At 46.0% G+C, this 15719-nt stretch overlaps 1 protein-coding gene across 1 annotated transcript in view; it reads left to right on the forward strand.

Moving 5' to 3' along the window:
- GSTCD (glutathione S-transferase C-terminal domain containing) overlaps window positions 1-15719 on the forward strand; it is a 114972-nt gene that overhangs the window by 84650 nt on the left and 14603 nt on the right. The window contains exon 9 of the mRNA XM_038755132.1: window positions 10104-10237. Coding sequence (XP_038611060.1) covers window positions 10104-10237 — 134 coding nt within the window. The remainder of the gene's footprint in view (window positions 1-10103; window positions 10238-15719) is intronic.

The following is a 15719-nucleotide window of genomic DNA, read 5'->3' on the forward strand; positions in this document are numbered from 1 at the left end:
CAGGGAATGTTCTGCTCTGTTATACTGTACTCTCCCAAGTGCTAAGTACAGTGTCCTGCGCACAGTAAGCGCTCAATAAACACCACTGACTGACTGGAGCCCTGGCTAGACGCTGACCCGGTGGCATTTCTGAAATGCAGCGATGTGCTCCGTGGAAGAAAGTGCCTCTGAAGGAAGAGAACATCATCATCCCCAACGTCAGAATACCGGCTCCATCTTCTTGTCTGCTGTGTGACCTTGGGCAAGTCACTTAACTTGTATTGCACTCTTCCAGGCGTTTAGTACAGAGAAGCGGTGCGGCTCAGTGGAAACAGCCCGGGCTTTGGAGTCCGAGGTCATGGGTTCGGATCCCGGCTCCGCCACATGTCTGCTGTGTGACCTTGGGTAACTCTTCGCAGCCTCAGTTCCCTCATCTGTAAAATGGGGATGAAGACTGTGAGCCCCATGTGGGACAACCTGATCACCCTGTATCCCCCTCCCAGCGCTTAGAACAGTGCTCTGCACATAGTAAGTGCTTAAATGCCATCATTATTATTACAGTGTTGCCAACTTGTACTTCCCTAGCGCTTGGTACAGTGCTCTGCACACACTAAGTGCTCAATAAATACGATTGAATGAATGAATGAATGAATGAATAAATATATATATTATTTTATTTTGTTAATATGTTTTGTTGTCTGTCTCCCCCTTCTAGACTGTGAGCCCGCAGTTGGGTAGGGACCATCTCTATATGTTGCCAACTTGGACTTCCCAAGTGCTTAGTACAGTGCTCTGCACACAGTAAGCGCTCAATAAATACGATTGAATGAGTGAATGAATTACAGTGCTCTGTAAGTGCATAATATGCACTCAATAAATAGCACTGGTTGATTGATTACCGTCTGCTCTTTAGAGAAGCAATGTGGCCCGGTGGAAAGAGCCCGGGCTGGGGAGCCAGAGGGCGTGGGTTCTAATCCCGGCTCTGCCACTTGTCAGCTGTGTGACCTTGGGCAAGTCACTTCACTTCTCTTGGCCTCAGTTCCCTCATCTGGAAAATGGGGATGAGGACTGTGAGCCCCACGTGGGACAAGCTGATCACCTTGGATCTACCCCAGGGCTTAGAACAGTGCTTGGCACATAGTAAGTGCTTGTACTTCCCGAGCACTTAGTACAGTGCTCTGCACACAGTAAGCACTCAATAAATACGATTGAATGAATGAATGAACAAATACCAACATTATTATTATTATTCTCGGTGCCTCAGTTACCTCATCTCTAAAATGGGGATTAAGACTGTGAGCCCCATGTGGGACAACCTGATCACCTTGTATCTACCCCAGGGCTTAGAATAGTGCTTGGCACATAGTAAGCGCTTAACAAATACCAACATCATTATTATTATTCTCTGTGCCTCAGGTACCTCATCTCTAAAATGGGGATTAAGACTGTGAGCCCCACGTGGGGCAACCTGATCACCTTTTATCTACCCCAGGGCTTAGAATAGTGCTTGGCACATAGTAAGCACTTAACAAATACCAACGTCATTATTATTGTTCTCTGTGCCTCAGTTACCTCATCTCTAAAATGGGGATTAAGACTGTGAGCCCCATGTGGGACAACCTGATCACCTTGTATCTACCCCAGGGCTTAGAATAGTGCTTGGCACATAGTAAGCGCTTAACAAATACCAACATCATTATTATTATTCTCTGTGCCTCAGGTACCTCATCTCTAAAATGGGGATTAAGACTGTGAGCCCCACGTGGGGCAACCTGATCACCTTTTATCTACCCCAGGGCTTAGAATAGTGCTTGGCACATAGTAAGCACTTAACAAATACCAACGTCATTATTATTGTTCTCTGTGCCTCAGTTACCTCATCTCTAAAATGGGGATTAAGACTGTGAGCCCCACGTGGGACAACCTGATCACCTTGTATCTACCCCAGGGCTTAGAATAGTGTGTGGCACATAGTAAGCACTTAACAAATACCAACGTCATTATTATTATTCTCTGTGCCTCTGTTACCTCATCTCTAAAATGGGGATGAAGACTGTGAGCCCCACGTGGGACAACCTGATCACCTTGTATCTACCCCCGGGCTTAGAACAGTGCTTGGCACACAGTAAGCGCTTAACAAATACTAACATCATTATTATTATTCTCTGTGCCTCAGTGACCTCATCTCTATAATGGGGATTAAGACTGTGAGCCCCACGTGGGACAACCTGATCACCTTATATCTACCCCAGGGCTTAGAACAGTGCTTGGCTCATAGTAAGCGCTTAACAAATACCAACATCATTATTATTATTCTCTGTGCCTCAGTTACCTCATCTCTAAAATGGGGATGAAGACTGTGAGTCCCACGTGGGAAAACGCACTGCGTCCACCCTTAATCTCTCGTATCTCACCGCCCACCCCTCTCCGGCCTGGAACTCTCCTCAAATCTGACAAAACCCCACACTGAGAGAACTGTAAATTCTTGTAGTAGATGCTTCTCATCTTACCTTGGCTTTATAGCGAGAGTGCTTAACAAATACCACTCTCATTGTTATAATTTGCCATATTATTATAACCGCTGTGGCTCTATCCCTTTTCTCTGGGGCACCTCCAGTCCATCATCATCATCATCAATCATATTTATGGAGCGCTTACTGTGTGCAGAGCACTGTACTAAGCGCTTGGGAAGTACAAATTGGCAACATATAGAGACAGTCCCTACCCAACAGTGGGCTCACAGTCCAGCCCCGTCTGGTCCGAGTTCTCAGCCAGTCTCAATCAATCGTATTTATTGAGCGCTTACTGTGTGCAGAGCACTGTACTAAGCACTTGGGAAGTACAAGACGGCAACGTATAGAGCCAGTCCCTACCCAACAGTGGGCTCCCGGTCTAAAAGGGGGAGACAGAGAACAAAACCAAGCATACTAACAAAATCAAATAGAATAGAAATGTACAAGCAAAATAAATAAATAAATAGAGTAATAAATATGTACAGGCATATATACAGGTCTCCCCATCTCTCGGTTGAAAGAGCCGGACTCTCCCGCTCCCTGGATTTGCGGCCCCGGGGTCTGGGGGAAAGAGCACGGGCCTGGGAATCGGGATTTGCGTTCTGATCCCGGCCCTGCCTCCTGTCTGCTGTGCGACCTTGGGCGAGCCACGCGTCCCCTGGCTTTACGCGGCTCCGACTGGATACGCTGCTCGGTAAATATCGGAAGCAGGTTTGGAGAGCGGTAACCGCAGCCATCTGGTCCAATTTGGAAGTCGCCCGGCCCTCAACTACTGCATGATGCCCTCCCGATTTTACCCAACAGGCCCTTTATCCCGTTCCGTTCGCTTGCTAGGCAGCGCGGCTCAGCGGGAAGAGCCCGGGCTTTAGGAGTCAGAGGTCATGGGTTCAAATCCCGGCCCCGCCAGTTGTCAGCTGGGTGACTTTGGGCAAGTCACTTCACTTCTCTGGGCCTCAGTTCCCTCATCTGGAAAATGTGAGCCCCCCGTGGGACAATCTGATTACCTTGTAACCTCCCCGGCGCCTGCGATAATGGACAGGGAATGTGTCTGCTAATTCTGTTGCATCCTACGCTCCCATGTGCCTACTATCAATCAATCAGTCAATCAATCAATCTTATTTATTGAGCGCTTACTGTGTGCAGAGCACTGTACTAAGCGTTTGGGAAGTACAAGTATCAGCGTGGCTCAGTAGGAAAGAGCCCGGGCTTTGGAGTCAGAGGTCATGGGTTCAAATCCCCGGCTCCGCCAACTGTCAGCTGTGTGACTTTGGGCAAGTCACTTAATTAATAAATGCCATCATTATTATTGCTATTACTATTAACTTCTCAGTTCCTCGGTTTCTTCATCTGTGAAACAGGGAGTCAATCAATCAGTCATATTTATTGAGCGCTTACTGTGTGCAGAGCACTGTACTAAGCGCTTGGGAAGTACAAGTATCAGCGTGGCTCAGTAGGAAAGAGCCCGGGCTTTGGAGTCAGAGGTCATGGGTTCAAATCCCCAGCTCCGCCAACTGTCAGCTGTGTGACTTTGGGCAAGACACTTAATTAATAAATGCCATCATTATTGTTACTATTATTATTAACTTCTCAGTTCCTCAGTTTCTTCGTCTGTGAAACAGGGAGTCAATCAATCAGTCGTATTTATTGAGCGCTTACTGTGTGCAGAGCACTGTACTAAGCGCTTGGGAAGTACAAGTATCAGCGTGGCTCAGTAGGAAAGAGCCTGGGCTTTGGAGTCAGAGGTCATGGGTTCAAATCCCCGCCTCCGCCAACTGTCAGCTGTGTGACTTTGGGCAAGACACTTAATTAATAAATGCCATCATTATTATTACTATTATTATTAACTTCTCAGTTCCTCGGTTTCTTCGTCTTTGAAACAGGGAGTCAGTCAGTCGTATTTATTGAGCGCTTACTGTGTGCAGAGCACTGTACTAAGCGCTTGGGAAGTACAAGTATCAGCGTGGCTCAGTAAGAAAGAGCCCGGGCTTTGGAGTCAGAGGTCATGGGTTCAAATCCCCGGCTCTGCCAACTGTCAGCTGTGTGACTTTGGGCAAGACACTTAATTAATAAATGCCATCATTATTATTACTATTATTATTAACTTCTCAGTTCCTCGGTTTCTTCGTCTGTGAAACAGGGAGTCAATCAATCAGTCGTATTTATTGAGCGCTTACTGTGTGCAGAGCACTGTACTAAGCGCTTGGGTTCAGTACCTGTTCTCCCTCCCCCTCGGATTGCGAGCCGCTTGTGGGACGCAGACGGAGTCCAGCCTGATAATCTTGTCTCTATCCCACGGCAAGTGATTAAGGAATACTATTATTACTATTACTTACTATTATTAAGCGCGTAGTACAGTGCTCTGCACATAGTAAGCGCTCAATAAATGCGATTGATGATATTATTATGACGATGATTCCCTTCTCCTGGCCATCTCCCTCCATTTTCGCCCCGATCTCTCTCAGAGGGCTCCTCACCATGAGCCCGCCTAACAAGTGCTCCATTCCTATTTTTCGCCGCCCCTTGGATGACCCGTAGCGTCAGCAGTCGTGACTGACTCGGAATTCATGCCCCGCTACGAAATGGAGCCATTCGGTCCTGCTGCCCGCCCCCGGTCTTCTCTTTTAATCAATCAATCAATCAATCGTATTTATTGAGCGCTTACTGTGTGCAGAGCACTGTACTGAGCGCTTGGGAAGTACAAGCTGGCAACATCTAGAGACGGTCCCTACCCAACAGTGGGCTCACAGTCTAGAAGCGGGAGACAGAGAACCAAACATAACTGATTAACAAAATAAAATAAATAGAATAAATATGTACAAAGAAATAATTGGCGGAGTCGGGATTTGAACCCATGACCTCGGACTCCCAAGCCCGGGCTCTTTCCATTGAGCCGCGGGTAAGGAGGGTAGAAGCGGACCCCATCTAACCCAGGAGTGCTTGGGAATCTGTGTGTGAGCCATGGGTTTTGAGCGTGTGTTTTTTGTGTGGGTGTGTGTGTACGCACATTCATTCATTCAATCAATCGTATTTACGGAGCGCTTACTGTGTGCAGAGCACTGTACTAAGCACTTCTAGGGGGCTGAGCTTATCTCTGGATGACCGGATGCCCATTTCAGTAAACACCCTTGCTTAAAAAAGAAGTGGGCTATTCTCGTCCGAACTGAAATTCCTAACTGGCAAGATTGGGCCCACGCAAATAAATACTTTGGTCTCAGATTTGAGGACGTGGTCTCCAACAAGCAGGGGAGTTTAAAATTATTATTATTATTTAAATTCTTATTTAAATTATTAAATTATTTTGTTTTAAATTAATTTTTCAGTCCAAAATTCTGTTCATTCTGAAGGCGTCTAGCTGCCACTGGGCTACATTGCTACCTCAGGGCATGGGCTTGGGAACCAGAGGACGTGGATTCTAATCCCGACTCCTCCACAAGCTGCTGCGTGACCTTGGGCAAGTCACTTCACTTCTCTGAGCCTCAGTTACCTCTTCTGTAAAATGGGGATTAGGACTGTGAGCCCCACGAGGGACAACCTGATTGCCTTGTGGCTCAGCGGAAAGAGCCCCGGCTTGGGAGTCAGAGGTCATGGGTTCTAATCCCGGCTCCGCCACATATCAGCTGTGGGACTTTGGGCAAGTCACTTCATTTCTCTGGGCCTCAGTTACCTCGTCTGGAAAATGGGGATGAAGACTGTGAGCCCCCGGTGGGACAACCTGATCACCTTGTAACCTCCCCAGCGCGTAGAACAGTGCTTTGCACATAGTAAGCGCTTAATAAATTCATTCAGGCATGTGAGGTATCTGTCAAAAGGGGATTAAGACTTTTAAGACTTTTAGACTGTGAGCCCACTGCTGGGTAGGGACTGTCTCTATATGTTGCCAACTTGTACTTCCCAAGCGCTTAGTACAGTGTTCTGCACACAGTAAGTGCTCAATAAATACGATTGATGATGATGATGATGATGATTAAGATTGTGAGCCCCACGTGGGACAACCTTGTATCCCCCCCAGCGCTTAGAACAGTAAGTGCTTAATAAATGCCATTAAAAATCAGTGCTTTGCACATAGTACTTAACAAATACCATCATTATTATTATTATTACAACAGTGCTTTGCACATAGTAAGTGCTTAATAAATACCATTTAAAAAACAGTGCTTTGCACATAGTGCTTAACAAATACCATCAGTATTATTATTATTATTCTTATTACAGCACTCAGAACTGCACTTGGCACATGGTGAACGTTTAACAAATACCATAATTATTATTAAGGACTCGCTGCCCAATAGCTCGAATTGAAAGTTGGCCGCGTCTCAGCCCCACCACATCCCCGGATCCTCCCCGAAACTTCCCCAGCTTGGTCAATAATTCTATTGTCTACTCTGCTGTAGAAACCCAATTCCATGGTGTCATCCTCAGCTCCTCTGGGCCTCTCCCATTCGGCCTTTCGCTCGATCCGGTGAGTTTTTCCTCCCCAGATCCGACCGTGCGTCGGGACAGGAGTCAAAAATGTCCACTGGCTTCCCGTTTCCCTCTTCAGCAGATAAGTACTCCTCGTGATCGGCTTCGGGGCTCTCCACCATCTCTCGCTGCTTTCATTCATTCGTTCAATCATATTTATTGAGCGCTTACTGTGTGCAGAGCACTGTACTAAGCGCTTGGAAACATATAGAGACGGTCCCTACCCAACAGCGGGCTCACCGTCTAGAAGGGGGAGACGGAGAACAAAACAAAACATATTAACAAAATAAAATCAATAGAATAAATATGTGCAAATAAAATAGAGTAATAAATACGTACAAACATATATACATATATACGGGTGCTGTGGGGAGGGGAAGGAGGGAGAGAGGAAGAAGGGGACTCAGTCTGGGAAGACCTCCTGAATTTTTTTTTTATGGCATTTATTAAGCGCTTACTATGTGCAAAGCACCGTTCTGAGCGCTGGGGAGGTTACAAGGTCCCACGGGGGGCTCACAGTCTTCATCCCCATTTTACAGATGAGGGAACTGAGGCCCAGAGAAGTGAGGTGACTTGCCCAAAGTCACACAGCTGACAAGTGGCGGAGCCGGGATTTGAACCCTTGACCTCTGACTCCAAAGCCCGGGCTCTTTCCACTGAGCCACACTGCTGTCACTCTTTATTCCTCCCAAGATAAATGTCTAACTCTATTAATCGATCAATCAATCGTATTTATTGAGCACTTACTGTGTGCAGAGCACTGTACTGAGCGCTTGGGAAGTAGAAGTTGGCAACAGATGCCAACTCTACCTCGCTCTCGAGTTTCCCACCCCCGTCCCCTCACCCGCACCGTTTCCCGGGACTGGAACTGCTTCTCACCGATAGATTCATTCATTCAGTCAGTCAGTCATATTTATTGAGCGCTTACTGTGAGCCAAACACGCCTGGGAGAGCACAGTGTAGCAATAAAAAGACACACATTCCCTGCCCACAACAAGCTTACGGTCTAGAGGGCGAGACGGACATTAATATAAATAAATTGCAGATATTCATTCAGTCGTATTTCTTGACATTTACCATGGGCGGAACAGTGTACTAAGCACTTGGGAGAGTACGATATAACAGAGTTGGTAGACACATTCCCTGCCCTTCCCTCTGCACCTGTGAAAATATGTATGATCAACTGTACAGTCAATTTTCAACTCTGAATGCTCTGTAAATTTTTTTTATGGCCGTCTCCTCCGTGAGCATGTCATAATAATAATAATAATAATAATAATAATAATAATAATAATAATGCTATTTGTTAAGTGGTTACTATGAAGTGCTTAATAAATAAATAGCTTAGTAAATGCTTTAATTTAATTAATTTAAATTAAATAAATGCTTTAAATGCTTAATAAATGCTTTAAATTAATTTAAATTAATAATTTATTAATGGCTTGATAAATGCCATCATTATTATTATTATTACTATGTGCAAAGCACCCTTCTAAGCGCTGGGGGGGATGCAAGGTGATCAGGTTGTCCCACTTGGGGCTCACAGTCTTAATCCCCATTTTACAGGTGAGGTAACTGAGGCACAGAGAAGCTAAGTGGCTTGCCCCAGGTCACACAGCTGACAAGTGGCGGAGACGGGGTTCGAACCCATGACCTCTGACTCATATGTTGCCAACTTGTACTTCCCAAGCGCTTAGTACAGTGCTCTGCACACAGTAAGCGCTCAATAAATACGATTGATTGATTGACTCCAAAGCCCGGGCTCTTTCCACTGAGCCACGCTGCAAAAGGAACGTGTCTTGGGCGTCCATGGTTCTTTCCTGAGTGCTCTAGACTGTAAGCTCACTGTGGGCAGGGAATGTGCCTACCAAATCTTGCATTGTACTCTCTCAAGCGCTTAGAAAATTATTATTAATCTTTGTTTTTTATTTGTTATTATTATTAAGTGCTATGCACACAGTAAGCGCTCAATAAATACCACGGATTGACTGATTGCTTAGTGCAGTGCCTTACACCTCCACAGATACTTTTTTTTTCGGTATTTGTTAAGCGCTTACTATGTGCAAAGCACTGTTCTAAGCGCTGGGGAGGCTACAAAGGTGATCAGGTTGTCCCATGGGGGGCTCACAATTTTAATCCCCATTTTCCAGATGAGGTAACTGAGGCCCAGAGAAGTGAAGTGACTTGCCCAAAGTCACCCAGCTGACAGTTGGCAGAGCTGGGATTTGAACCCATGACCTCTGACTCCAAAGCCCAGGCTCTTTCCACTGAAACACAGCAGCTTCTCCATTACCATGCCTTCCTTGCTAAACCTTCCTTTCCTCTTCTCCCACTCCCTTAATAATAATAATAATGATGGCATTTATTAAGCGCTTACTATGTGCAAAGCCCTGTTCTAAGCTCTGGGGCGGTTGCAAGGTGATCAGGTTGTCCCATGGGGGGCTCACGGTCTTCATCCCCATTTTCCAGATGAGGTAACTGAGGCCCAGAGAAGTGAAGTGACTTGCCCAAAGTCACCCAGCTGACAGTTGGCAGAGCTGGGATTTGAACCCATGACCTCTGACTCCAAAGCCCAGGCTCTTTCCACTGAGCCACAGCAGCTTCTCCATTACTGCGCCTTCCTTGCTAAACCTTCCTTTCCTCTTCTCCCACTCCCTTAATAATAATAATAATAATGGTGGCATTTATTAAGCGCTTACTATGTGCAAAGCCCTGTTCAAAGCGCTGGGGCGGTTACAAGGTGATCCGGTTGTCCCACGGGGGGCTCACGGTCTTCATCCCCATTTTCCAGATGAGGCCCAGAGAAGTGAAGTGACTTGCCCCAAGTCAAGCAGCCGACAAGCGGCGGAGCCGGGATTCGAACCCATGACCTCTGGCTCCCCAGCCCGGGCGCGGGAGGTAGAACCCGCTCAAATGTCACCGATTTGTCTTTCCGTGGCGCCGTGTTCATTTTCGGCGTAGCTGGTTTTCTAGTGCCGGCGAAGCGCCCTGTTCCTACCTGGGGGAAATCTCTCCGTCGGTGGATCGGACCGTCGCCGGACAAGCCCGCGGACACGTTTTAGGCCCCGGGAGCATCCCGGGGGTGGCTTCTCGCCCCGAAAAACGGCCGATCGGGGGTGAGCCCATCCTGAATTTCGGTTTTGTCCCCAGGTGGCCCTGCACGCCTGCGGCGTGGCCACGGACATGGTGATTGAGCACTGCATCCGCGCCCGGGCCGCCTTCGTCACCTGCCCATGTTGCTACGGCTTCGTTCAGAACACGGTGAAGTTTACGTTCCCACGAAGGTAAAGAAAAACACAAAAAATGGGGGCGGGAGAGACGGCAATCCGCTTCCCCCTCATCTGTCCTAAAAACGATAAGAGGCGGGATGATAATTACGGTTGTCTGGGAAGTGTTCGTTACGTGCCAAGCTCGCAGTCGCATCGGTCCCTGTCCCACGTAGGCCCCACGGTTTAAGGGGAACTGGGTAGCGAATCGCCATTTTATTTTACTTGTACATATTTACTATTCGATTTGATAATCATAATAGTAATAATAATGGCATTTGTTAAGCGCTTACTACGTGCAAAGCGCTGTTCTAAGCGCTGGGCAGGGATACAGTGTGATCAAGATTCCAGGCCCACGTCCTCCCCCGGGCCTGGAATGCCCTCCCTCTGCCCATCTGCCAAGCTCGCTCTCTTCCTCCCTTCAAGGCCCTGCTGAGAGCTCACCTCCTCCAGGAGGCCTTCCCAGACTGAGCCCCTTCCTTCCTCTCCCCCTCGTCCCCCTCTCCATCCCCCCCATCTTACCTCCTTCCCTTCCCCACAGCACCTGTATATATGTATATATGTTTGTACATATTTATTACTCTATTTATTTATTTATTTATTTTACTTGTACATATCTATCCTATTTATTTTATTTTGTTAGCATGTTTGGTTTTGTTCTCTGTCTCCCCCTTTTAGACTGTGAGCCCACTGTTGGGTAGGGACTGTCTCTATATGTTGTCAATTTGTACTTCCCAAGCGCTTAGTACAGTGCTCTGCACATAGTAAGCGCTCAATAAATACGATTGATGATGATGATGATGAAGTTGTCCCACGTAGGGCTCACAGTCTTAATCCCCGGTTTTACAGATGTGGGAACTGAGGCTCAGAGAAGGTTAGTGACCTGCCCAAGGTCACACAGCAGACTTGCGGTGGAGCCGGGATTCCAACCCACGACCGCTGACTCCAAAGCCCGGGCTCTTCCCACCGAGCCACGCTGCTATGATCAAGCGCTTAGTCCAGTGCTCTGCACACCGTAAGCGCTCAATAAATACGATTGATTGATTTTGTGAATGATGTGCGTCTAGCTTTACTTCTATTTATTCTGATGGCTTGACACCTGTCCACGTGTTTTGCTTTGTTGTCCGTCTCCCCCCTCTATCAATCAATAGTATTTATTGAGCACTTACTGTGTGCAGAGCACTGTACTAAGCGCTTGGGAAGTACAAGTCGGCAACACATAGAGACAGTCCCTACCCAACAGCGTAGACTGTGAGCTCACTGTTGGGTAGGGACCATCTCTCTATGTCGCCGACTTGTACTTCCCAAGCGCTTAGTCCACTTCTCTGCGCACAGGAAGCGCTCAATAAATACGACTGAATGAATGAATGATGAGAAATGTAAGGCCCAGGGAAATGAAGTGGCTTCCTCAAGTCACACAGCGAGCAAGTTGCCGAGCCGGGAGTAGAATCCAGGTCTTCTGAGTCCCAGGCCCGAGCTCTCTCCTTCATTCCTTCATTCAATCGTATTTATTGAGCGCTTACTGTGTGCAGAGCACTGTACTAAGCGCTTGGGAAGTACAAGTTGGCCGCATATAGAGACGGTCCCAGACGGAGACGGAGGCAGACAACAAAACAAAACATGTAGACAGGTGTCAAGTCGTCAGAACAAATAGAATTAAAGCTAAATGAACATCATAAATAGAACAGTAAATATGTACAAGTAAAATAAATAGAGTGATAAATCTGTACAAACATATAGAGGGAAGCAGCGTGGCTCAGTGGAAAGAGCCCGGGCTTTGGAGTCAGAGGTCATGGGTTCAAATCCCGGCTCCGCCAACTGTCAGCTGTGTGACTTTGGGCAAGTCACTTGACGTCTCTGGGCCTCAGTTACCTCATCTGGAAAATGGGGATGAAGACTGTGAGCCCTCCGTGGGACAACCTGATCACCTTGTAACCTCCCCAGCGCTTAGAACAGTGCTTTGCACATAGTAAGCACTTAAATACCCCCCCCAAAAAAATTGTCTGCTTCTTAAAGAATTTTCAAGAGCTGTGGCCCCTTTCTCACTAGTCTGATTTAATTTCACTCATTCAGTCGTGTTTATGATTTAATTTCACTCATTCAGTCGTGTTTATTGAGCGCTTACTGCGTGCAGAGCGCTGTACTAAGCGCTTGGGAAGTACAAATGGGCAACATACAGAGACGGCCCCTACCCAACAGTGGGCTCACAGTCGGGTTGAGCTGACTTTAAAAGACTTTAAGGCTTTGAGTCGCCTTCAGCCCTCTTCATGCTATGCCATATTGATGAGTACTCTATCAGGTTTTAAACCTTATTTGGAGCAATGTTTATCAGTGATATTTTCATTTCTAACTCTGACTTTTGTAGGCGGTAGGAGGGGCTTTTATTTTTTTTTACTTCTGAAACCAGCTAGCTCTCTTCCTCCCTTCAAGGTCCTGCTGAGAGCTCACCTCCTCCAGGAGGCCTTCCCACACTGAGCCCCTTCCTTCCTCTCCCCCTCGTGCCCCTCTCCATCCCCCCATCTTACCTCCTTCCCTTCCCCATAGCACCTGTATATACGTATATATGTTTGTGCATATTTATTACTCTATTTATTTATTCATTTTACTTGTACATATCTATTCTATTTATTTTATTTTGTTAGTATCTTTGGTTTTGTTCTCTGTCTCCCCCTTTTAGACTGTGAGCCCACTGTTGGGTAGGGACTGTCTCTATATGTTGCCAACTTGTATTTCCCAAGCGCTTAGTACAGTGCTCTGCACACAGTAAGCGCTCAATAAATACAATTGATTGATTGATTGATTGATTAAAACCGCTTCCACTGCGCCAGGCACTGAACTAAGCGCTGGAGTGGATCCAAGCGAACCAGGTTGGACACGGTCCCTGACCCACATGGGGCTCACAGTCTCAATCTCCATTTTACAGATGAGGTAGCAGAGGCACAGAGAAATCAAGTGACTTGCCCAAGGTTACCCAGCAGACGAGTGGCGGAGCGCGATTAGAACCCAGATCTATTTTATATCTTGTCTGTTCGAGGCCCCGGTATGGACCCAAATTCATTCATTTATTCATTCAATCGTATTTATTGAGCGCTTACTGTGTGCGGAGCACTGTACTAATCAATCAATCAATCATATTTATTGAGCGCTTACTGCATGCGGAGCGCTGTACTAAGCGCTTGGAAAGTCCAAGTTGGCAACATATAGAGACGGTCCCTACCCGACAGTGGGCTCACAGTCTAGAAGGGGGAGACAGACAACAAAACAAAACATATTCACAAAATAAAATCAATAGAATAGTAAATATGTACAGGTAAAATAGAGTAATAAATCTGTACAAACATATATACAGGGGCTGTGGGGAGGGGAAGGATGTGGTGCGGGGGGGAAAGGATGACAGCTTGCCACGTAGTTGCTCTAAATTTAAACGAGAAGTAACTTTTATATCTGTAGATATCTTGGAACATTTCTAAGCTGAGCCCCAGGTGAGACAGGTATCTACCGCAGTGCTCGGCACAAAGTCAGCACATAACAAATGCCACAAATATCATTCGCCACAGCGTTCGTTGTGATGGTGACAGGTGGCTGCATGGTATACTGAACTTTCACGTTCACTTTTTGGACTCATTTCAGTTGCTAAAATATCAATCCATCGGTGGTATTTTTTTAAATGGCATTTATTAAGCGCTTACTATGTGCAAAGCACTGTTCTAAGCGCTGGGGAGGTTACAGGGTGATCAGGTTGTCCCACGGGGGGCTCACAATCTTAATCCCCATTTTACAGATGAGGCCCAGAGAAGTGACTTGCCCAAAGTCACACAGCTGACAATTGGCGGAGCCGGGATTCGAACCCATGACCTCTGACTCCAAAGCCCGGGCTCTTTCCACTGAGCCACGCTGATGCTTGCTTACTGTGTGCCGAGCACTGAGCTAAGCGCTTGGGAGAGTACACTATAGCAGAGTTCGTAGGCATGTTCCCTGCCCGCAATGAGAAGCGGCGGTGTGGTTTGGTGGCTAAAGCCCGGGCCTGGGGTCAGAAGGATCTGGGTTCTAATTCCGCCATCACCACGTGTCTGCTGTGTCACTTCACTTTTCTGGGCCTCAGTTTTCTCACCTGTAAAATGGGGATTAAGAGTGTGAGCCCCATGTGGAACAGGGACTGTGTCAACCCGATTAACTTATATCAAGCGCTTAGTCCAGTGCTCTGCACACAGTAAGCGCTCAATAAATACGATTGAATGAATGAATCTGCCCCAGCATTTAGAACAATCAATCAATCAAGCGTATTTATTGAGCGCTTACTGTGTGCAGAGCACTGTACTAAGCGCTTGGGAAGTACAAGTTGGCAACATATAGAGACAGTCCCTACCCAACAGTGGGCTCACAGTCTAAAAACAGAGCTTGGCATGTAGTAAGCACTTAACAAGTACTGTTAGTGTTATTGTTATCATCATTCATTCATTCAGTCGTATTTATTGAGCGCTTACTGTGTGCAGAGCACTGTACTAAGCGCTTGGGAAGTACAAGTTGGCAACGTATAGAGACGGTCCCTACCCAACAGTGGGCTCACAGTCTAGAAGAATAACAAGATTACAGTCTAGGGGACAGCTTCCTGTCTCTTCAAAGCCATTACTTTGGCTTATTCTATCCGTAATAATAAAACTGAAAAAAAAGCGTGAGATGAGCAGGGAGGGTTAAACATATTATTTATTTTTCCTAGGCTACTAATCATAAAAGGTAAAATCAATAAAGGTGAAATATGAAAGTATTTATAGTAACCCTATAAACAAAGACATTCCCGTGAATAGTGATCTGCTGTCTATAACAGTTATTAAATAATCATTTTTAAATATCTGACTTCTCTGTGCCTCAGTGACCTCATCTGTAAAATGGGGATTAAAGGTATGAGCCCCATGTGGGACAACCCGAATACCTTGTATCTATCTCAGCGCTTAGAACAGTGCTTGGCACATAGTAAGCGCTTAACAAATACCATAATTATTACCTAGTGTTTAGAACAGTGCTTTCCACATAGTAAGCGCTTAACAAATACTATTATTCAGCGCTTAGAACAGTGCTTTGCACATAGTAAGCGCTTAACAAATACCATTATTCAGCGCTTAGAACAGTGCTTTGCACATAGTAAGCACTTAACAAATACCATTATTCAGCGCTTAGAACAGTGCTTTGCATATAGTAAGCGCTTAACAAATGCCATCATTTTTTTATGATTTGTTTTGCATTGTAAAGACTGTCATAAAAGTATTTTCTTTTCAGTTCTTGGAATGGTTTCTTAAAATAATTTCTTTACGGCTTTGTGTCTCCAAGGGCATTAGTACTAAATATAATCTTGAATGAAAAATAGTTACTTGAACTTTCATAACTAAAAATCATCCAGTTGCTAAAATGAACAGCTTAATGTCTTTATCATTTATAGTATTTGCTTCTGAATCTTGTTAAATACTCTCCTTCATAACCCTACTTGAATTTGAATTCAATCAAG

The sequence above is a fragment of the Tachyglossus aculeatus genome, chromosome 12 (genome assembly GCF_015852505.1).
Source record: "Tachyglossus aculeatus isolate mTacAcu1 chromosome 12, mTacAcu1.pri, whole genome shotgun sequence".
Lineage (NCBI taxonomy): Eukaryota > Metazoa > Chordata > Mammalia > Monotremata > Tachyglossidae > Tachyglossus > Tachyglossus aculeatus.